At 48.2% G+C, this 18,624-nt stretch overlaps 3 protein-coding genes across 13 annotated transcripts; 2 read left to right on the top strand and 1 right to left on the bottom strand.

The window, feature by feature from the left end:
• Positions 1–3,322: 3,322 nt before the first annotated feature.
• On the bottom strand, positions 3,323–6,060 carry Gng3 (G protein subunit gamma 3). 3 transcript variants are annotated; one of them, XM_076847368.1, is made up of 4 exons: positions 5,938–6,060; positions 4,813–4,940; positions 4,342–4,441; positions 3,323–4,069 (listed from the first exon to the last, which is right to left on the bottom strand). In XM_076847368.1, the coding sequence occupies exons 3-4, from the start codon at positions 4,438–4,440 to the stop codon at positions 3,941–3,943; spliced, it is 228 nt and encodes a 75-aa protein (XP_076703483.1). In that variant the 5' UTR covers position 4,441; positions 4,813–4,940; positions 5,938–6,060; the 3' UTR covers positions 3,323–3,940. The 3 variants fall into 3 exon arrangements, with proteins under 3 accessions (XP_076703483.1, XP_076703482.1, XP_076703485.1); XM_076847367.1 differs by lacking the exon at positions 5,938–6,060 and adding an exon at positions 5,483–5,695; XM_076847370.1 differs by lacking the exon at positions 5,938–6,060 and having other exon boundaries at positions 4,813–5,025.
• Positions 3,339–14,852, top strand: Bscl2 (BSCL2 lipid droplet biogenesis associated, seipin). 9 transcript variants are annotated; one of them, XM_076847359.1, is made up of 12 exons: positions 3,339–3,515; positions 5,431–5,634; positions 7,256–7,572; positions 8,703–8,784; positions 11,326–11,469; positions 12,250–12,384; positions 12,547–12,644; positions 13,388–13,538; positions 13,642–13,708; positions 13,901–13,987; positions 14,076–14,156; positions 14,609–14,852. In XM_076847359.1, exons 2-12 carry the CDS (start codon positions 5,545–5,547, stop codon positions 14,761–14,763), a joined length of 1,407 nt encoding a protein of 468 aa, XP_076703474.1. In that variant the 5' UTR covers positions 3,339–3,515; positions 5,431–5,544; the 3' UTR covers positions 14,764–14,852. The 9 variants fall into 9 exon arrangements, with proteins under 9 accessions (XP_076703474.1, XP_076703472.1, XP_076703475.1 ...); XM_076847357.1 differs by having other exon boundaries at positions 13,642–13,714; positions 13,907–13,987; XM_076847360.1 differs by having other exon boundaries at positions 3,340–3,515; positions 13,907–13,987.
• A 766-nt stretch (positions 14,853–15,618) lies between these two features.
• Lrrn4cl (LRRN4 C-terminal like) lies at positions 15,619–18,395 on the top strand. Its single transcript, XM_076844694.1, has 2 exons — positions 15,619–16,143; positions 16,593–18,395. Exon 2 carries the CDS (start codon positions 16,598–16,600, stop codon positions 17,309–17,311), a length of 714 nt encoding a protein of 237 aa, XP_076700809.1. The 5' UTR covers positions 15,619–16,143; positions 16,593–16,597; the 3' UTR covers positions 17,312–18,395.
• The last annotated feature ends 229 nt before the right edge of the window (positions 18,396–18,624 follow it).

Genomic DNA, 18,624 nt, shown 5'->3' with positions numbered 1-18,624 from the left:
GCAAGGAAGTAAAAACTGGAGCCCAAAGAAATTCCCTTAGGGCAAGATTATGTTAAAGTAGAAAACAATTTCCTGAGATAGAGGCTGCCCCTCACCCCCTTAAGTACTCAGTCCTCCAGCATATAGTATTTTCTTACAGTTGGTGACATGGATGGTGGTCCTCAGGAACAGGGAACAAAGCTTAAACCATTCTGAGGGTTTTGTTCTGGGTGGTGACAAGGGAAGTACTTGCCATTGATTTTTGACACTAGAAAGTCAATTTTTTAAAAAAAAGCTGTTTTTCTAGGTGAGTAGAGAGTGAAACTGCCACATCCTTGTTGGATCAGTCCAAGAGATCACTCAAACAGTGGATGTCTGGATTTTGTTTCTGTCTGTCTATTATGAAAAAAACAAATGTTAAAGGGGGGGGAATGTGGATTATGGTAACAGGAGGGATCCCTATCCTTGTTTTCCTTAGAAGACTTTTTAGTGTTTTATCAGATGTTTGTTGTAGTTATAGATGGAAAAACTTGTGAGAAAAACAAAACACCACATGGAGCCTGTAAATGTTTTTGCACAACCTGTAAAGCATTCTTGGAAGTGGCCAGTAAAAAAGGGTTTTACCATTTAAAAAAAAAAAAAATGTAACTGTGTCATTGTTTACATCTGTAACTTTTTCCTCCCTGTTCTCATTACAACATTCTGGCAAAAATGTAGGCACAGTAGCTTCCAGTTTTAGAATAAATAACCATTTGGATTGAATTCACCCTTTCTCCTGTGGCTGCACTGACTGGGTTGTGTTTACTCGTTCATGTTTTTTAAAGCTTATTTCTCAAGTTGCATTGGGTCCAACCAAGGATGGCTTTCCCTTGCATGGCTGCTGTTGCCTTCCTTTTCTACCATGCTTCACATGGGAGCCAGCTGTGCATTGGTGGTAAGGGGGCCAGGGTTCTTAGCTCTTGATTATGCTAAGAGCTTGAGCCATTAGAGTAGAAGGAAATACATTTTAACTTCACCTCTGTATACTTGGACTGTGATAAAATCATTAGATATTTGGGGTTAAATGTAAGGGTCCATATATGAAAGGAAATAAGTTTATTTATGAGTGATGACTACCTTGGAGGAAAAGCCTACTCATTCAACAGATGTTTGGGGGTGCTTTATAGTGAATTTGAAAACTAAGAAGGTAAATTAAAGCACTCTTATTTTGTTGCTAGCACTGAACTGATTATAATTTTTTTTTTTTTTTGGCGGTACTGAGGATGGAACCCAGGGCTAGGCCAGCACTCTACAACTGAGCCAAACTCCCAGCCCTGTAACTGCAATTTTCTAATGGTGGGGTTGTTCATCATTAAGGCTGACAGATCATAGGCTCTTAGTATATACCATGTCTGAGTGGTATTAATGTAGACACTGTTTTAACAAACCCCTGCTTCTGTAGGTGACACATTCAGATTTCAGGGTCTTAAAACTTTGTACCCTAGGGACTAGGGTTGTAGCTCAGTGGTAGAGCACTTGCTTTGCATGTGTGAGGCACTGGGTTCCATCCTCAGCGCCACATTAAAAAAATAAATAAAGGTATGTCTGTTTACAACTTAAAAAAAAAAAAAAAAAAAAAAAAACCTGTACCCTAAATGTCATTCTTGATTTTGATCACTGCCTATTCACTGGGCATTTATTGTTAGAGCTAAATTAATTATCACCCCACCCAGGTGCTAGGGTTTGAACCGGTCTCATAAATGCTAGGTAAGTGTGATACCACTGAACTATCCCCCTAGCCCTAATGTGTTGTTTTTAATGGTTATTTATAATTTGTGCCTGTCTATAGTAACTGCCTAGCGCTATTTTCCCCCAACTAGAGTGATTTTTTTTTTTTTTAATCTAATGTCAAGGTTACATTTATTGAGCACATTTGGTTTTTTACCAAGGCGAGCTGGTGTGGAAATTTTCAGTTACTCTCCTGGAATTTGCCCAGCACTATGATGCAGCAGGAAAAGGGAAGGGTTCTTATTCTCTATGCTCTGCTTGTCACTTAACAGTACAATCCATTCATTGAGTGGCTGCTATGTGCCAGGCATTGTCACCATGCAGGAATTATGACAGACCTGAGCCTTCCTGTAGTTTTCACAAGTAACAGAAGGAACTAAGCAGATTTTCTGAACAAAATGGGGTTTGGAGTGCAACCAGGTTATTTTCTGTTTCTTAGTCTACAGGGTGAGGGAATTAATTAGATGGCCTCCAGAATCTGTTAGGGCTCAGAAATTCCATCAATAGTGAAATGCTGCTGTTTCAAGGGTACCCATGGAGCTCATGAGGTCCTCTTTAGGAATTGCTGATAAAATACTCTTTATTCCTTTGGTTTCCTCTCCCCTTGTTGATTTCCTGTGAGAAGGGGTGGGGAAGCTGGGGTGAAAGGTTATATCTGAATACAAGTCACCTTACTACTACAGCAGGTCAGCCTCTGTCTACTCCAAGCATGTCCAGGCACAAAACAAGAGTTGGCCTAGGCTTTTCCCAGGAAGAATGTGTCCCTTAAGTTAATGAGATATTGGGATGCTGGGCTGGGGATATAGCTCAGTTGGTAGAGTGCTTCCCTTCCATGCTCTAGGCCCTGAATTCGATCCCTAGCACCACAAAAAAACAAAGTTACAGATGTTCTTTTGTTTTGCCTTGTTTGATATCAGGGCACTTAACTGCTAGCCACGTCCCTGACAATTTTTATTTTTTTATCTTGAGACAGCATCGTATTACATTACTTAGGGCTTTGCTGAGTTGCTGAGACTGGCCTGAACTTGCCATCCCCCTGCATCAGCTTCTTTACTCGCGGGGATTACAGGCCTGCGCCAAAAAGATGGTGCTAGGAAGAGACCCCTATTTTGCATTGCCGCCTCAAAGGGAGTCTACTTGGCAAGATACAGAAACCTTCATTTTCCCCCTAAAATCCACGCGACCAGTGCCGGCCACGCTGTGCTAACTGGAGCCCTTTTGTCCCATGATCCATCCTTATGGCTGCCCAAGTGCCTTGGACACCACGGGGCGGTCGTCAGGTTCAAAACTGCGGGGTGCAGGCACCGAATTCGTAAGGGTAGGAGCAGCCATTTTGAGATCGACGAACACAGAAGGGTCCATATTGGGAGCGCCCAATGTTCCGGGCACCGCCATTTTGAGAGCATCCCGTACGGCGGGCCACCCGGTGTGGAGGCCGCCATGTTGGCGCGGCCGGGCGGCAGCCATCTTAGCACGAAGCGGCCCCTGGTGCGGTGCCCGGTCCGCCCCGCCCCGCGCGCCCCGCCCCTTCGCTCCTAAGGGTTGGTCGGCCAGCAACTACCTTCCCGCAGGCCCCCTAAACCTACCCTGTTCAGTCTGTTTCGTGCTTACTTGCCTTCTGTGCGCGCGCGCGTGTGGGTGTGTGTACGATCCCCGCAGCTTCTGAGTGTCCGCTGTAACACCTCTCCCATTGGCGATGCGCCGCCACCCCGGCCCCGCTGAGCTCCCATCCTTGACAACGTCTAACCTTCTTTGGCCCTGTTTCCGGGGTATGGCAAATCTGTTGTCTAGGATCCTCTACCCCAAGAATGCTAACACAGGAGCTGCCCTCTGAGGTTCTGGATGAATTTATTCTTTAAATGGCTTTAACCTTCCAGTAGCTCCCGGTATGACTGGCGCGTCCCTCTCTCCATTGTCTGAACGGGTCACAGAGGGACGTGGACAGGACGCTGGCAGTTTGGCAGAAACCTCTCTGATCGCAGAGCTAAGAGTGCCCTAGTCACGGGTTGCTTGGGGTTGGCCGCAGAGGGCGAGAAGAGGGGTCGATGTGGGTGAGCAGGGTCTTGTGCTTCAGATAACCTCACAGGGCGGGGAAGGGTAGGAATGGGCTGCGGGGAGCCTCTGAAGCTCTCCACAGTTACCGACCTAAGGAAGGACGGAGAGGGAAAGGTGAGGAGAGTAGAAACTAAGTAGCTCAGAGGAGAGCACAGAAGAACTTCTTTTCTCTGAAGGGGTTCTCCGAAGTGGGCACAGGAGTGATGAGGGGATCCTCACAAGCGTGGGCATCACAGTAAGTCATCAGGTCTGCTGCTGCCTTGGACACCTGGGGCACAGCCGTAAGAAGGGAAGTTAGCCAGAACCCTTGAAAGGGACTACAGCCTCTTTCCAAAGGGGTATCTTTTACCATGGGTAGGGCTCCTTAAGACTGTCTTCTCCCTCATTCCCACAGAAACCTGAGGTTAGCTCTCCTAGCAGAGCCCCAGCCTCCTCCCCTAACCTCAGGAAGTCGAGGAAAGAAGCATCTCTTATCAGGAGGTTTGGAAACCTACCTCACAGTAAGGCCTGGCCAACTAATCAAGCCAGGGTCCCACCCACCTTTATCCGGCACAGGCTGGCCTCAATCTTTAGCTGTTCCACCATCTTGCGAGCTTGCCCAATACTCATGGTGCTGTTCACGGGAGTCTCCCCTTTCATCCTGGAGAAAAGAGAGTGACAGTTCAGAGCTGTTTCAGCTAAAAGGCCCCCTCTGTGCTTACTCCTCACCAACCTTTAGAAGGGTGGAATCATGCCCCAATATTTTGTTTCCCTCTTATCCCAACCCTCTCTGTCCTGTCCCATCCCTGTCTTCCTCAGTGGAAAAATAGGAGACGGTGGGCCACATGGCCTGGACCCCAGGTCATCAAACATGCAAATGATCTAGGGTTTTTTCAGTCCTTCAAGCCAGGTGTGTTCCTAGTTCTAAAAGCCTCAACCAAAAAGAGCCCCACCCTGATGAGGAGGGCATATCACCCCCACCTACCCTCCTTGAATCCCAATGGGATAAAAAACAAGCTGCTCCCTACTCACCTGAAGTGACAGGCGGCAGCAGCAGCCTCAGCCCTGGAGTGTAAGGTCAGTGGGGGAGGGGGGCACCAAAAACTGCTTCAGATGGGGGGGGGGTGCCCCACCCTGCAGGGAGTTGCAGCTGAAAATATCTGATGCAGAAGCAGATAATATAAAAAAAGGCTACTGGGAAAGGGTCAGGCCTGAGGTCCGTGAAGGGGTGGTCTCAATTTCTGCAGCTCAAGTAGTGCCTAGATGCCTGATACCTGAAGGATGAAGGATGCTAGAAGGAGCTGCTTAAATCCTGGAGCATACCAACTGCCTGGCCAGTGGGGGAGCCTGGCTGCCACTTGCATCCCCTGAGCACACCCCCACTATTACTGTCTCACTACCTGCCCCTCCCCCACTGCAGGCATCCCAAGCCTGGACTAAAGCCCTCTCCAAAGGAGCTGAGGCCGAAGCAGACTCCCCCCTCAAATGGGGTGGTCTAGGCCTGTGACAGCCCCTGCAGTGGAGTCTTTACTGGCTGTGGGGGACCCTGCTCATTTGAAAATCTGACATCAGCTGGGCGGTCGGCCCCCTCCTCCCTTCCTCTCTACCCTGACACAGCACTTAGCACCTGAATCTTCGTTTCTCTCCCAGGAACCCTCCATTCCCCATACCCAGGAAAATGTGACGCGCTACAGGTGATCACCTTCTAGATCACTACAGTCTAGCCACAAGTGACTTTTGAGTCGGAGATCCAGGGACAGGAAGATGTCTAAAGAAATGGCAGATCAAAGAGAAGGAGAAGCTGGGGGCAAAGTGGTGTGCGGAGACCAGATCAAAGGATCGGACAAAGAGGAGGTAAGGGGCCTTGTTTTGGAGTCAGTGGAAATATTTTGGAAATAGGTGGGCTTGGGGGAGGTAGGAGGGTAGCAAATAGCGAGGGAAGGTGTATTGATTTGGAAAATTTTCAGACATTTTGAATAGGTACTCCCACTCCTGCAGCATTATGCAAAGATGTAGGCACATTTGATTTTGCAAAGTGAAGGAACTTAAGTGGGGCAATTAGGTTGTTACAAAATATAAGACGCCATCTGCCAAGACCTAAACTAATGTTTTAGGGAGAGTGCGTCCACTTAGGGTCAGAGGAGGTTGAGCACTCACTAAGAGCTGGAGACCAATGGCGAGACTGCAATATTGATACGCTTGTAAATAGCGGACAGCAGGCCGGCCACCTGCGCAACACCCGGGATGGACTGGTTCCCTCAGAATACAACATCCCCTGAAGGAATACTCCCCGCCTTGGACATGTACAGTTTCTAAGAGCCTTGAGGGATAAAAATCGTTGCCCGCGTTCCCCACCCCACCTCCGCCCCCCGCTTCGGGAGTTAAGTGGCCGGTGGTGAAGGGTATGGGCAAAGGGCCGTGCCCCAGCCGAAGGCTGAGGGGATTCTGCTGAGTCAGAACCTGCCCTGGGGCATATCTCTCGGAGCCTGGAGGGAGTCGTCTTGCCCCTGTGGTCCAGGGCGTAGGGCTGCAGAGAGACTTGGGGGGCCGGAAGAGACAGGGCCCCCGCCCCTTGTCAGGTCACGCCCCTGATGAGGCCCCGCCCCAGACTGCAATGGCTGACGGCAGAAAGGGGCGGGACTTCTCCGACAGCCGGAAATCCCTTCTCGCCGTTGCCCCGGCAGCGCGCGAGGCTGGTGAGTCTGCAGTGCTGTGGCGGCGGGCGGGCTGGTTTCCATGGTGGCGCAATTAGGTGGGGGCTCCCGCGCCGCGCCCACCACCGGGCCCGAGGGGACTGGCGGGGAGCAGCCGTTGGCTGCAAGACTCCCTGCCGGCCGTGCGGAGCACCTATCCGAAGCTAGCGCAGCTGGAGGTGGAGAGAAGCTTGGGAGGCAATTGTGACTGCTCTTAGGCTGCTGGCTTTGAGTCCTGCTGTGCGACCGTAGGCAAGTCGTGCATCCTCTCCGTGCAACCACCTGGCACTGTGGATTCGTGTCATCGTGTGGGTTAAAGATTGAACCCAGGGTCATTCTACCACTAAGATACACCCCAGCCCTTGTTTGTTTGAGATAGGATCTCTGTAAATTGCTGACTTCAACCTCCAGCATGGGATTATAGGCAGGCACCGTGGGCCTGGCATAAAATTGCTTTGAGAGAATGTTAAGATGCTCATTCTCTGTGTTATGTATTGCTAGCTATGAATGAGTATCAAGCATCAAAATCAGATGCTTCTGGGGGAAGAGTTCAACTGAGAAGCACTGACACTGGGGCAAAGGTATTAAAGGGAAAAGAAGACAAGGGAAAGGAAGGAATAATTGGCTGGGAAGCCTAACCACTTGGAGAAAGGCCATATGAAAAAAATGACTTTGCTTTACCCTGCTATCTCTGGTTTCCCCAGTCTAGTTAACTTGTCTTTTTTGTCCCCACCTGCTTACGGGAAGGAATCATTCTTTTTTCATTTTTTTCTTTTTTCCAGGAACCTCCAGCTGCCTCATCCCATGGCCAGGGGTGGCGTCCAGGTGGCAGAGCAGCTAAGAACGCAAGACCTGAATCTGGGGCTAGACCCCCTGCTCTCCCTGCCATGGTCAATGATCCACCAGTACCTGCCTTATTGTGGGCCCAGGAAGTGGGCCATGTCTTGGCAGGCCGTGCCCGCAGGCTGCTGCTGCAGTTTGGGGTACTCTTCTGCACCATCCTCCTCCTGCTCTGGGTGTCTGTCTTTCTCTATGGCTCCTTCTACTATTCCTACATGCCGACAGTCAGCCACCTCAGCCCTGTGCATTTCTACTACAGGTGAGAGGGGTCTTCTGTCAGAATGGAGGAATCCTGTGTGAGAATTGCTGCAAGGACCCTTGGAGCTTATTCATTTCAGTCCCCTCATTTACAGAACAGGAAACTTGAGCCTGTTGTGCTAACAGAACTTCTCACCTACCACAACCCAAGGCGGGATCAGGTCTGGGATGGCAGGATTTTAGGGTGCTAGTTCTACCTGTGGTTGCTTATTTCTGGTTAAAAGGGTCAGTTCTGTTTAGGTTCTGTCAAACCTCTCTCAGAGCCACTGTAGAAGTTTGAACCAATCCAACCCCTTAGGCATCTCAAAACTCACTTGGCCTTCAGCAGAAGTATTAGGAAATATCTCCTTTGCCTTTTACTTTACTGCCTCCTATCCCAAATAGTCTGCTGCACAATAGATTGTGGAAATACAAGGTGACTGGGTACAAAAACTTGACTCCCAGAGTCCTACTACTTGCCTGGCCCCTTATTCTTTCCCATTTCCTACACTGCCAGATTCTTTCTCTTATTCCTAAGAATGGGTATAGGACCAATCAGCTGAAGGGGACATTATTATCAGTGATCCAATATCTTTTTTTTTTCCCCTGTCCTGAATCCCTAGTCATGCACTGAAATTTCTAAGGTAGATCTTAAACTTTTAGGGGACATAGATCCTAAGAAACCTATGATCTTTCCTGCCATAAATAGTGTATGTACATGCCCAGGTGTATGTTGCATACCTACATACCATATAGAGTTTTCCCTACAATTTGATCAGTTTAATGACTTTAAAAGTCATCTATAGACCATTTTGGGGAGTTTTCTCAAAATAGGGACCAGACTATAACTACTGAATCAGAATCTCTGGGTTAGGACCCTGGAATCTATATTTTATCAAGTTCTTCAAAGGAGTCTTTAGAAACACCATATCTGTAGGTTCCCATGAGAGGCAATAAACTGAAGTAGCAGGAAGAGAATTGGGGGGAAGTCTGAAAAAAAATTCATTCTAGTATCTTGAATCTACTGGTCACATTTGTTCACCTATCAGAAAGGATTGGGGAGAGAAAGGAACCCTAGGAACCCAAAAGAATTACAGATATAAATAAAGTGGACTCTAACTTAGCAGAGTATCATTCCCCCTTCTCATTTAGGACTGATTGTGATTCCTCTACCACCTCACTCTGCTCCTTTCCTGTTGCCAATGTCTCACTGGCTAAAAGTGGACGTGATCGGGTGAGTATGGGAAATACAGGGAAGTTACTTAGAGTTTTGATGACTTGAGATAGTAGGGCTTAAGATGGGGAGAACAGGGATTGAGTAAGAGACAAGAGAAAGGAAAGCAGGGCTGGGGTTGTGGCTTAGCGGTAGAGCACTTGCCTCGCATGTGCGAGACCCTGGGTTCAATCCTCAGCACCATATAAAAATAAATGAATAAAATAAAGGTATTGTGTCCAGCTACAACTAAAAAAATAAATATAAAAAAAGAGGAAGGAAACAGAAGTTGAAGAGAAATTAGAATCTAAATGAATAGTGTGTTTTGATCTTTCTGCAGCAGACATTAGGAATATTCTCATTCTCAACAGATGAGACATGACTTGTTTCAGACAGGTCATATCTGTTAGATAATGTCAGTAGTGTGTTTTAGATTTAGGTGAATAAATCAGCTGTTTCATTGGAATAGAATGGCATCCATCCAAGAATTTTAAAGGCTTGTATATAAAATTATGAAATAGTTGATAAGTATGTGACCTGTTATTTCAAAGGGTATTGTGCCAGAGGACTGGCCACATGCCTTTGTGATTTAAACAAACTGAGAATTCTGGGCTGGGATTGTGGCTCAGTGGTAGAGCACTTGCCTAGCATGTGTGGGGCACTGGGTTTGATTCTCAACACCGCATACAAATAAATGAATGAAATAAAGGTCCATCTATGTCTAAAAAAATAAAATAAAACCTGAGAATTCTGATAAATGCATAAAAAGACTAAGCAAGCTGGTGGAAGTTCTAATAAAGGATAGAATCCCTGAACTTAAAAAGGATCTTGAAGACTGGGCAATATGGTGCATGCCTATAATCTCAGCAACTCCACAGACTGAGGCAGGAAGATATGAGTTCAAGGCCAGCCTCAGCAACTTAGCCTAGACCCTTTCTCCTTTTTAGTACTGGGGATTGAACCTAGGGGCACTTAACCACTAAGAAATATCCTCAGCCATTTTTATTTATTTTTTTTTTTAATTTTGGACAAGGTCTCACTAAATTACCTAGGGGCCTCACTAAGTTGCTGAGGCTGGCCTTGAACTTGTGATCCTCCTGCTTCAGCTTCTTAAGTTGCTGGAATTACATGTGTGCACCACTATGCCTGGCTAGCTCTGATTTCTCATATACCATTCTGAAGGGTAATCTGCTAGACAAGAATCATTAGAGGGGGTTGGAGGAGCTTGGGGGTGAAATTCAGTCGTAGAGCATGTGCTTAGTATGTATGAGGCCCTGGATTCAATCCCTAGCACTAAAAAATAAATACATGATTCAATTATAAGAATATAAGAATGGTTAGGAAAACCTTAACATTTTGAAGTTTAGACCAGTGAAAAACTCCCATTGTGGGAGGTATGGTCCCACCAGCAGGACCAAGATAGGGACTCAAACCCCAGATTAAGGTGTATAATCCTGACTCCTTAGAAGGCTGAGGTAGGAAGATCACCTGACTTAGGAGTTTAGAGCCAGCCTGGGCAACTTAGACCTTATCTAAAAAAAAAAAAAAAAAAAAGATAAAGGGAGGCTGGGGGTGTTGTTCAGTGGTAGAGTTGTTGCCTAGCATGGATGAGGCACTGGGTTCAATCCTCAGTACACATAAAAATAAATAAATAAGGATCTGGGGCTGGGGCTCAGCGGTAGCGCACTTGCCTGGCATGTATAAGGAACTGGGTTCAATTCTCAGCAATGCATATAAAAGAATAAAATAGGGCTGGGGATATAGCTCAGTTGGAATAGTGCTTGCCTAGCATGCACAAGACCCTGGGTTCAATCCCCAGCACGAAAAAAAAAAAAAAAAAAAGAATAAAATAAAAGTCTAGGGCTGGGGATATGGCTCAAGCGGTAGCGTGCTCGCCTGGCATGCGTGCAGCCCGGGTTCGATCCTCAGCACCACATACAGACAAAGATGTTGTGTCCGCCAAATACTAAAAGAAAAAATAAATATTAAAATTCTCTCTCTCTCTCCCAATCTCTCACTCTCTCTCACTCTTTCTTAAAAAAAAAAATGACAAATATTAAACCCCCTTTAAAAAAAAAAAGTCTATCAACAACTAGAAAAATATTTTTAAATAAATAAAGGTATATTTAAAAAAAAAGATTAGGGACTCAGAATGACATCAAGATGCTACTGCTAACAATGATTGTGAGAGAGCTGGCTAGGGAGGCTGAGCACGTCTGGTGCTTGGTTAATTAATAACATTGAGGGCAGCTGATCCCAAGAGGGACAGCCTCACCAGTGCACAGGCCTGAGTCACAGATGGCCCAGTTGGCAACACGACCGTTTACTTTTGGGAAAGAAATGTGACAGAGCCTTTCGGGACTGATTCAGAAGAGCCAATAGGATATGGAAGTGGAGGTACCCAGCCACCAGAAGGGGGCAGCACCTTCTCTGGACAAACCATTGGAAGGCCTTTGGGCTAACCAAGGGGGTGGCAGAATATTTGGAAGATAGAACTTGGACAGTATAATTAAAAAAAAAACAAAACAGTTTTTGAAATGAAATGGGGGCTACTTTGGGCAGGTGCTGATGTATGGACAGCCATATCGCATCACCTTAGAGCTTGAGTTGCCAGAGTCTCCTGTGAATCAAGATTTGGGCATGTTTTTGGTCACTGTTTCATGCTACACCAGAGGTGGCCGAATCATCTCCACCTCTTCCCGTTCGGTAAGTGTTCATGGCCTGTCTGGGAAGTTGTGAAGAATGATGGCAGAGTCAGAATATCTGGGTAGGGCTTCAGGAGAAAATCTTGGCACTGAGGTCAGAGGACACGTCAAGATAAGGGAGGAGAAATCTGCTTACCAAGACAAACATTTTCCAAACTCCCTAGCACATCATGAGCACATCCAGCTTTGGAGTAGACGTGAAGAGTGGAGCAGCTCTCAGAAAACAGATCTAGAGCCATGCGGATAGATCCTCACCAGAAACATGCCAGCCACGGAACATCAGACAACTCATGAGGCATAAAGTAGTATAAAATGGGTACCATAGTAATTGCCTCGCTCAGGACTGTAGGAGGAAATGTGAATGCAGTTCTTACCCACACATGGTAGATGTTTAATCAACATTGGGATCTCACCGTTGCATGAACTGTCGGGAGAATCTCATCATGAATGTCTGTCTTGGGGGAAAGCAGATGATGTGCTGGGGTTTGGATCCCATCCTGGATGACAGAACTGTTTTGGGGAAAGGCGGAGACAATGTTACACTTCACCTGGGAAGGTGCCTTAGAGGAGGGGCCTTTGCTGTACTAAAATGGAGAAATGTGGTCAGTCATGGGCAGAGGTTGAGTAGGTGGAATGGTTTAGTGGACATAGGGGAATAGGAAGTGGAGGTGAGGAGCAGAGAGCCTGAGGGAGGAGCAGCCTGCGTGAACCGCTCAGGGATAGGGGAAAGCTGTGGGAACCTGGATACCTGACCCCAATTTCTGCCTCCTGGCCCTGGCAGGTGATGCTGCATTACCGCTCAGACCTGCTCCAGATGCTTGACACACTGGTCTTCTCTAGCCTCCTTCTGTTTGGCTTTGCTGAGCAGAAGCAGCTCCTGGAGGTGGAACTCTATGCGGACTATAGAGAGAACTCGGTGAGTGAGGTGAAGGCTGACCAGGAGACTGCCCTCTTGTCAGCCCAGAATTGTATTCCAGGAGCCTTTGGTTTCAGAACAGGCCTCAGATCAGGCTGGTAGGATCAAGAATGACAGTATCAAGACCCTGGCTTGATGCTGTCCTCTCTCCACCCCCGTTAGTATGTGCCAACAACTGGAGCAATTATTGAGATCCACAGCAAGCGTATCCAGATGTATGGAGCCTACCTTCGCATCCATGCCCATTTCACTGGGCTCAGGTGAGGAACCACTGAAATAGACCTTGACAGCTCTCCTGGATGCTGTCCTTAAATGAAGAGTTTCCCAAGTAAAGGTAAAAGGTTAACAGAGCAGCATTGGTTTGAGTTTTTCAAAGGCCAGAGATTCTTGCCCTTCCTGCACATTAGCATATTGGCTCCCAGGGAAACGTCAAAAATACCTATATGAGTCTGGCATTGTGGTGCATGCCTAAATCCCAGCTATTTGGGAGGCTGAGACAGGAAGATTACAAGTTCAAGGTAAGCCTGAGCAACATAGTAAAAGTCCCATTTCAAAAATAAGGTAAAATAGGGGCTGGGGATGTGGCTCAAGCGGTAGCGCGCTCGTCTGGCATGCGTGCGGCCCGGGTTCAATCCTCAGCACCACATACAAATAAAGATGTTGTGTACGCCAAATACTAAAGAATAAATATCAAAATTCTCTCACTCTTTCAAAAAAAAATAAGGTAAAATATACATACATACTACTGTCTTGATTCATTTGCTTAGCAGAATTGGCCAAAATCAAGGCCATTGCCTGTGGCCCTGCAATGCTGAGACTATGCAGAGTCCTTAGTCTTTATTAGTACTTGATGCAGCAAGGTCTGATAATTGGGAGGGGGTGGGCAGGGAACATGGAGGCAGAGGCTAGCTCTAACCAAACTCAGTTGAGTTGCTTGGGAAATTAGAAAGTTGATGCTGTTTGGTAATGGCTGCTCCACTCCTGTTGCTATTTCCTGCCTCAGGTACCTGCTATACAACTTCCCGATGACCTGCGCCTTCATAGGTGTTGCCAGCAACTTTACCTTCCTCAGCGTCATTGTGCTCTTCAGCTACATGCAGTGGGTGTGGGGGGGCATCTGGCCCCGACACCGCTTCTCTTTGCAGGTTGCAAGGGCAGTGACCCTTTTTCTTTCTTTGAGGATGTTTATTTGGGTGGGCAGGGACATCTCTGGTGAGGAAAGTCAGTACTCACTGCTCAGTCCTTTCTCTTCTACAGGTTAATATCCGAAAAAGAGAGACTTCCCAGAAGGAAGGCCAACGAAGGATCTCTACCCATCATCCTGGTAAAGGTGTTGTTTGAGGGGCTGTTAGGGAGGTGAGGTGGTTAGGCAAGCAGAGCTGCCTGCCTCCAGTGTGAGGCATAAAGGCACTCACATGCTGAGCTAAGGGTGGAAGAGGAGGCTGAAGGAGGTGAAGTAGGCACTGCCCTCTAGGCACAGCCACCCTACCCATCCTGTCCTCTACTTGTTTTGGAGGAGCAGGGCCTGAAGGACAGGAGGAGTCAACTCAACTGTCAGATGTGACAGAGGATGGTGAGAGCCCTGAAGATCCCTCAGGGACAGGTATGGTGCAGCAGTAATCCCTCCTTCCTGACATCTCAGCCCTGTCCTTCAGCATCTGGGTCTGACTCAGCCCTACTCTTGGCCACAGAGGGTCAGCTGTCTGAGGAGGAGAAACCAGACCAGCAGCCCCTGAGTGGAGAGGAGGAGCTGGAGCGGGAGGCCAGTGATGGTGAGGGGCACCCTGGAATGCCGTAGTCTAGCTGGGCAAAATAACCGGGAGGTGACAAGCAACTTGAAGGTTGAAGCGAGAACTGCTTTATTGTAGGGAAACTCAGCGGGAACTGAGCGGGAACTCAAGGTAGCGGGCACCCAAGGTAGCGGGAGCCGCTTTATTGCGGAACAGCAGAGGTATATATACCTAACTGATTACACACAGCTTGACTCAATTAGTATCATCTAGATACAGCAGTCAGCCAATAAGGAATCCCCACCATCCTAATGGCTTGGTGGGGATTCCTTATTGGAGTGGTTTGCTTCACAAACCACTCCTCCTGGCAAACTGCCAGGCGCCATCTTGACTTGTTTTGCAGTCCCCAACACTGAAATGCATGGGCTGGATGGAGTAGGACCCTGGGTTAATTTGATATCGCATTTGAGATTTTTTGGTTTTTCCTGGCCCAGGTTCAGGCTCCTGGGAAGATGCTGCTCTGCTGACTGACGCCAACCTGCCTGCTTCTGCCTCTGCCTCTGCTTCTGCCCCTGCCCCTGAGACTCTGGGCAGCTCTGAGCCCTCTATGGGTGCTCTGAGACAGCGCCCCACCTGCTCCAGCTCCTAAAGAAAAGAGGACAGATTCCTCACATTCCAGCACTTTCTCACCTGGGATCTCCCCTTGTGTTCCCTTCAATAAACTATTTTGTGCCAGCTGCTTCCTGACTCTTTGAAGTAGATTTAGGCCCATTTGAAACCCTGTGTCCAGCCAGACATGGAGGCATAGCCTGTAGATCAGCAACTCTAACTCTGAGGCAGAAGGATCACAAGTTCAAGGCCAGCCTCAGCAACTTACAGAGACCCTGTTCAAAAAATAAAGCCAGGCACAGTGGCGCACACCTGTAATCCCAGTGGCTTGGGAGGCTGACACAGGAGGATCATGAGTTCAAAGCCAATCTCAGCAATGGTGAGGCATTAAGCAACTCAGTGAGACCCTGTCTCTAAATAAAATACAAGATAGGGCTGAGGATGTGGCTCAGTGGTTGAGTGCCCCTGAGTTCAATCCCCAGTACCAAAAAATTAAAATTAAAAAAAGATAGGAATATAGCTCAGTGATAAAATATCCTGAGTTCAATCTCCGCTACCCAAAGAAAGAAGGCCAGCCATGCGTACCCCAGACACCTTCAACTCTTCCCCTTAAAGGAACTCTGCCCCACAGGAAGACCTACAGACCTGGACTGTTTCAGGCACAGTTGTTTACACAGTCTAAGAAGTACAAGGAGAAAATTTATCCTGGCCACTAGCAGGCTTCCCGCTTCATCCATGTGACTTGTCTCATGGAAGGGGGATAATTTAGGGCGGGTCTGAAGAGCTAGAATACATCATTCTGGCCCCTACACCCCTCCCATCTCTGTCCATTGGGAGGCAGAAGACAGGAAATGACTGCCATACATGTGGTATGATTTTTACCAAAACAGCATTTTGTAACCCAGGCCCCATGCTGTCCACATCTGTTTTCCTCTCTTATACCAGCCAGGTGGCCCTCTCCGGTATTTCCCTCCCCATCCCTTCACATGACTTCAGCCTTTGGATTCTCAGCTCCTGGCCACTTTCCACATTCCACTCCTCTGTCAGAACCCAGGCATCCTGAGCTCCAGCTGAAACTGCTGTGCATGGCTTTCCCCACCCTGGCCCCGTGACTCAGGCTCTCTGAGCGGACCAGCCCTCTTCTTGGCACTCAGTGGGGAGGGGAGTGGAGAAGGGGACCAGGTTGTGACATCAGAGTTGAAGGGTACAAAAGCTTTCAGTCAAAAGAAAATTGAAGATACAACCTGACAGTGCAGGCAGCGCGGCCTACTATCCTCAGGACTCCTCAACCTGATAGCCCCAGACATCTGGTTGCAGATTCCCACTCCCTCAAGGTCTCCCTGCTAGTGAGGGGTTGCTGTGGGCCAGAGCGATCAGGTGGGGTCCTGGACTCCTTGGACAGGATTCACACAGATAACAGGTGGGGAGTGAAGAGTCCAGAATCCTCCTTTCCTCCTCTGGTTTTGTCTTTTCTCACTTCTGTCTTCCTGTTGGGTTTTTGCATGTCTTGCTGACTGATCCCTCGGTTTAGGTTTACTTAGATCTTTTCTCTGGGTGGCAGCTGGGAATTCTACCACCTTTCTTGGCTGAGTAAATCCTTTCCCCTCCTTCTCCTCCCGGCATTTTGTTTATTCATTAACTTTCTAGCACTTCGAATGTTGCTGCTCATGTGTGTTTCTCTGATATATATCAGACCATAGCTTCATTTTGTCCAAAATCAAACATGTAACTTGGAACATTTGTCAAGAGAAGCTGGTCTTCTTCTTACCTCTTTTATCATCTGGGTTCCCTGTTGTGTTTGGGTTCTATCCAGGCAGGGGCCCTAAGGCACGGATGACAGCATTTACCTATTCACCCTTTCCCTTCCAGACTCCATGCTGGGCTCTCTTTGCCTTCTGTGGCTCCTAGCCCTGACCTTGTCGGTTCCCAGAGCTCAGCCCTTGGCTCCTCAAGACTTCGAGGAAGAGGAGGAAGATGAGACGGTGAGCACACCTTTCCTGCCTGTCCCCTGTGACTACGACCGTTGCCGCCACCTGCAGGTGCCCTGCAATGAGTTACAGAAGGCCAGGCCGGTGGCCTGCCTGTGCCCGGGGCTGTCCAGCCCTGCCCGGCCTCCGGACCCTCCACGCCTAGGAGAAGTGCGCATTGTGGCCGAAGAGGGCCTCGCCGAGGTCCACTGGTGTGCCCCCTCCTCCCCGGTCTACCACTACCGGCTGCTGCTTTGGGAAGGCAGCGGGGCTCCGCAGAAGGGCCCCCTACTCAACACTACGGTCCGCAGAGCAGAACTGAAGGGACTTAAGCCTGGGGGCGCTTATGTGGTTTGCGTGGTGGCTGGTAACGGGGCCGGGGAGAGCCGCGTGTCCCAGGCAGGTGGGGAGGACCCCGAGGGGGCGTCCTTCCCGGCCTTCGGGCCCTGCAGCCGGCTCACCGTGCCACCCAGACCGGTCACCCTAATCCACGCGGCCGTGGGGGTGGGCACAGCCCTGGCTCTGCTAAGCTGCGTCGCCCTGATCTGGCACTTCTGCCTCCGCGAGCGTTGGGGCTGTCCGCGCCGCGCAGCCACCGCCCAAGCCTCAGGGGCGCTCTGATGAGGGTCTGGGGGACTTCCGCGCAGCCCAGCCCCACCTGGAGCGCCAGCTGGCTCCCAGAAGGGCCAGCCCGCTGCCTCCTGGCGCCAGATAACTGGGCCGCAGCTGGGGGTCTCTGAACTGAGAGTTTATGTAGGTCAGGGCTTGCCACTTTGTTCCTGCCTGAAAGCTAGACAGAAGTAGAGAGGGTCAGAGAGTTAGTAAGTAGGTTTTGCATGTTTAAGAGTATAACATTGAGGGGATTGGGGACATAGCTCAGTTGGTAGAGTGCTTGTCTCACATGCACAAGGCCCTGGGTTCAGTCCCCAGCACCCCCCACCAAAAAAAAGTATAATATCGAGAATATTATGTAGGTACTTATCTAGTCATTTAAAATATAACCATTAAAAAATTTAAAACCTATTGTTAGCTCTTGGGTCTTATATGTCAGTGAGCAGGCTAGATTTGCCCTTTGGCTGCCATAAGTCAGCTCCTGTCATATACCCTCAAAGGGTTCTGCTCTTGGGCTTGGTGGCCTGGACAATTTAACAAGACTCTGTTTTAAACTACAAAATAAAAAAAGGGACTGGGGAAGTAGCTCAGTGATAGAGTACCCCTGGGTTCAATCCTCAGAAGGGCGGGGGGGACAAAAAGACACTGCCACTTTGCATAGCTTTTTTAAAGAGAGAGTGAGAGAGAATTTTTGTACGTGGTGCTGAGAATCGAACCGGGGCCGCACACAAGCCAGGCGAGAGCGCGCTACCACTTGAGCCACATCCCCAGCCCCAACTTTGCATAGCTTAAGTGGCATTTGAGAATAAGCTTCTGCAGGATAAGATTTTTCTGATTGGAGCCAGTCTTCTTTGACCTTTCCTTAAGTTACCCAGATGAGCATATCTGGATCAGAGTCTGTTTCTGAGGAGGGTGGAGATTAAGGACTGAGATGGGATACAGAAGAGAAGGAAGCCCGGAGCCTTTGTCCTGCACAAGTTTGTGCTCTTGCTAATTAAAATAAGACAAATCAACAGTAATACCAAGGAATCCCCCATTTGTGTTTATTGTATACTGACTGTGATAACATTAAAGGAAATTTAAAAGAAATTGTCACTTTTCATGATCCCTTCAATTCTCTGTGTAGATAATTATTTTTCATAGTCATATGCATACTTTCTATTTATTTATTTATTTATTTATTGGTAATGGGGGTTGAATACAGGGCACTTAACCACTGAGCCGCATCCCCAGCCCTTTTAATTTTTATTTTGAGACAGGGCCTGCTAAATTGCTTAGGGTCTCACTAAATTGCTCAGGCTGCCTTGAACTTGTGATCCTTT

Source organism: Callospermophilus lateralis, chromosome 2 (genome assembly GCF_048772815.1).
Source record: "Callospermophilus lateralis isolate mCalLat2 chromosome 2, mCalLat2.hap1, whole genome shotgun sequence".
Lineage (NCBI taxonomy): Eukaryota > Metazoa > Chordata > Mammalia > Rodentia > Sciuridae > Callospermophilus > Callospermophilus lateralis.
The sequence above is the reverse complement of the archived record's forward strand: the minus strand, read 5'-3'. Positions and strand labels throughout refer to the sequence as shown.

Excerpts from the sequence above, each read along its gene's own strand:
- Bscl2 (XM_076847359.1), top strand. The coding sequence starts at position 5,545 with ATGTCTAAAGAAATGGCAGATCAAAGAGAAGGAGAAGCTGGGGGCAAA. Across the intron at positions 13,988-14,075 it reads TGAAGATCCCTCAGGGACAG|AGGGTCAGCTGTCTGAGGAG; the intron begins GTATGGTGCAGC and ends TCTTGGCCACAG. Across the intron at positions 14,157-14,608 it reads GGAGCGGGAGGCCAGTGATG|GTTCAGGCTCCTGGGAAGAT; the intron begins GTGAGGGGCACC and ends TTCCTGGCCCAG.
- Lrrn4cl (XM_076844694.1), top strand. The coding sequence starts at position 16,598 with ATGCTGGGCTCTCTTTGCCTTCTGTGGCTCCTAGCCCTGACCTTGTCG.
- Gng3 (XM_076847368.1), bottom strand. The coding sequence starts at position 4,440 with ATGAAAGGGGAGACTCCCGTGAACAGCACCATGAGTATTGGGCAAGCT. Across the intron at positions 4,070-4,341 it reads CCAGCCTGTGCCGGATAAAG|GTGTCCAAGGCAGCAGCAGA; the intron begins GTGGGTGGGACC and ends GCTGTGCCCCAG.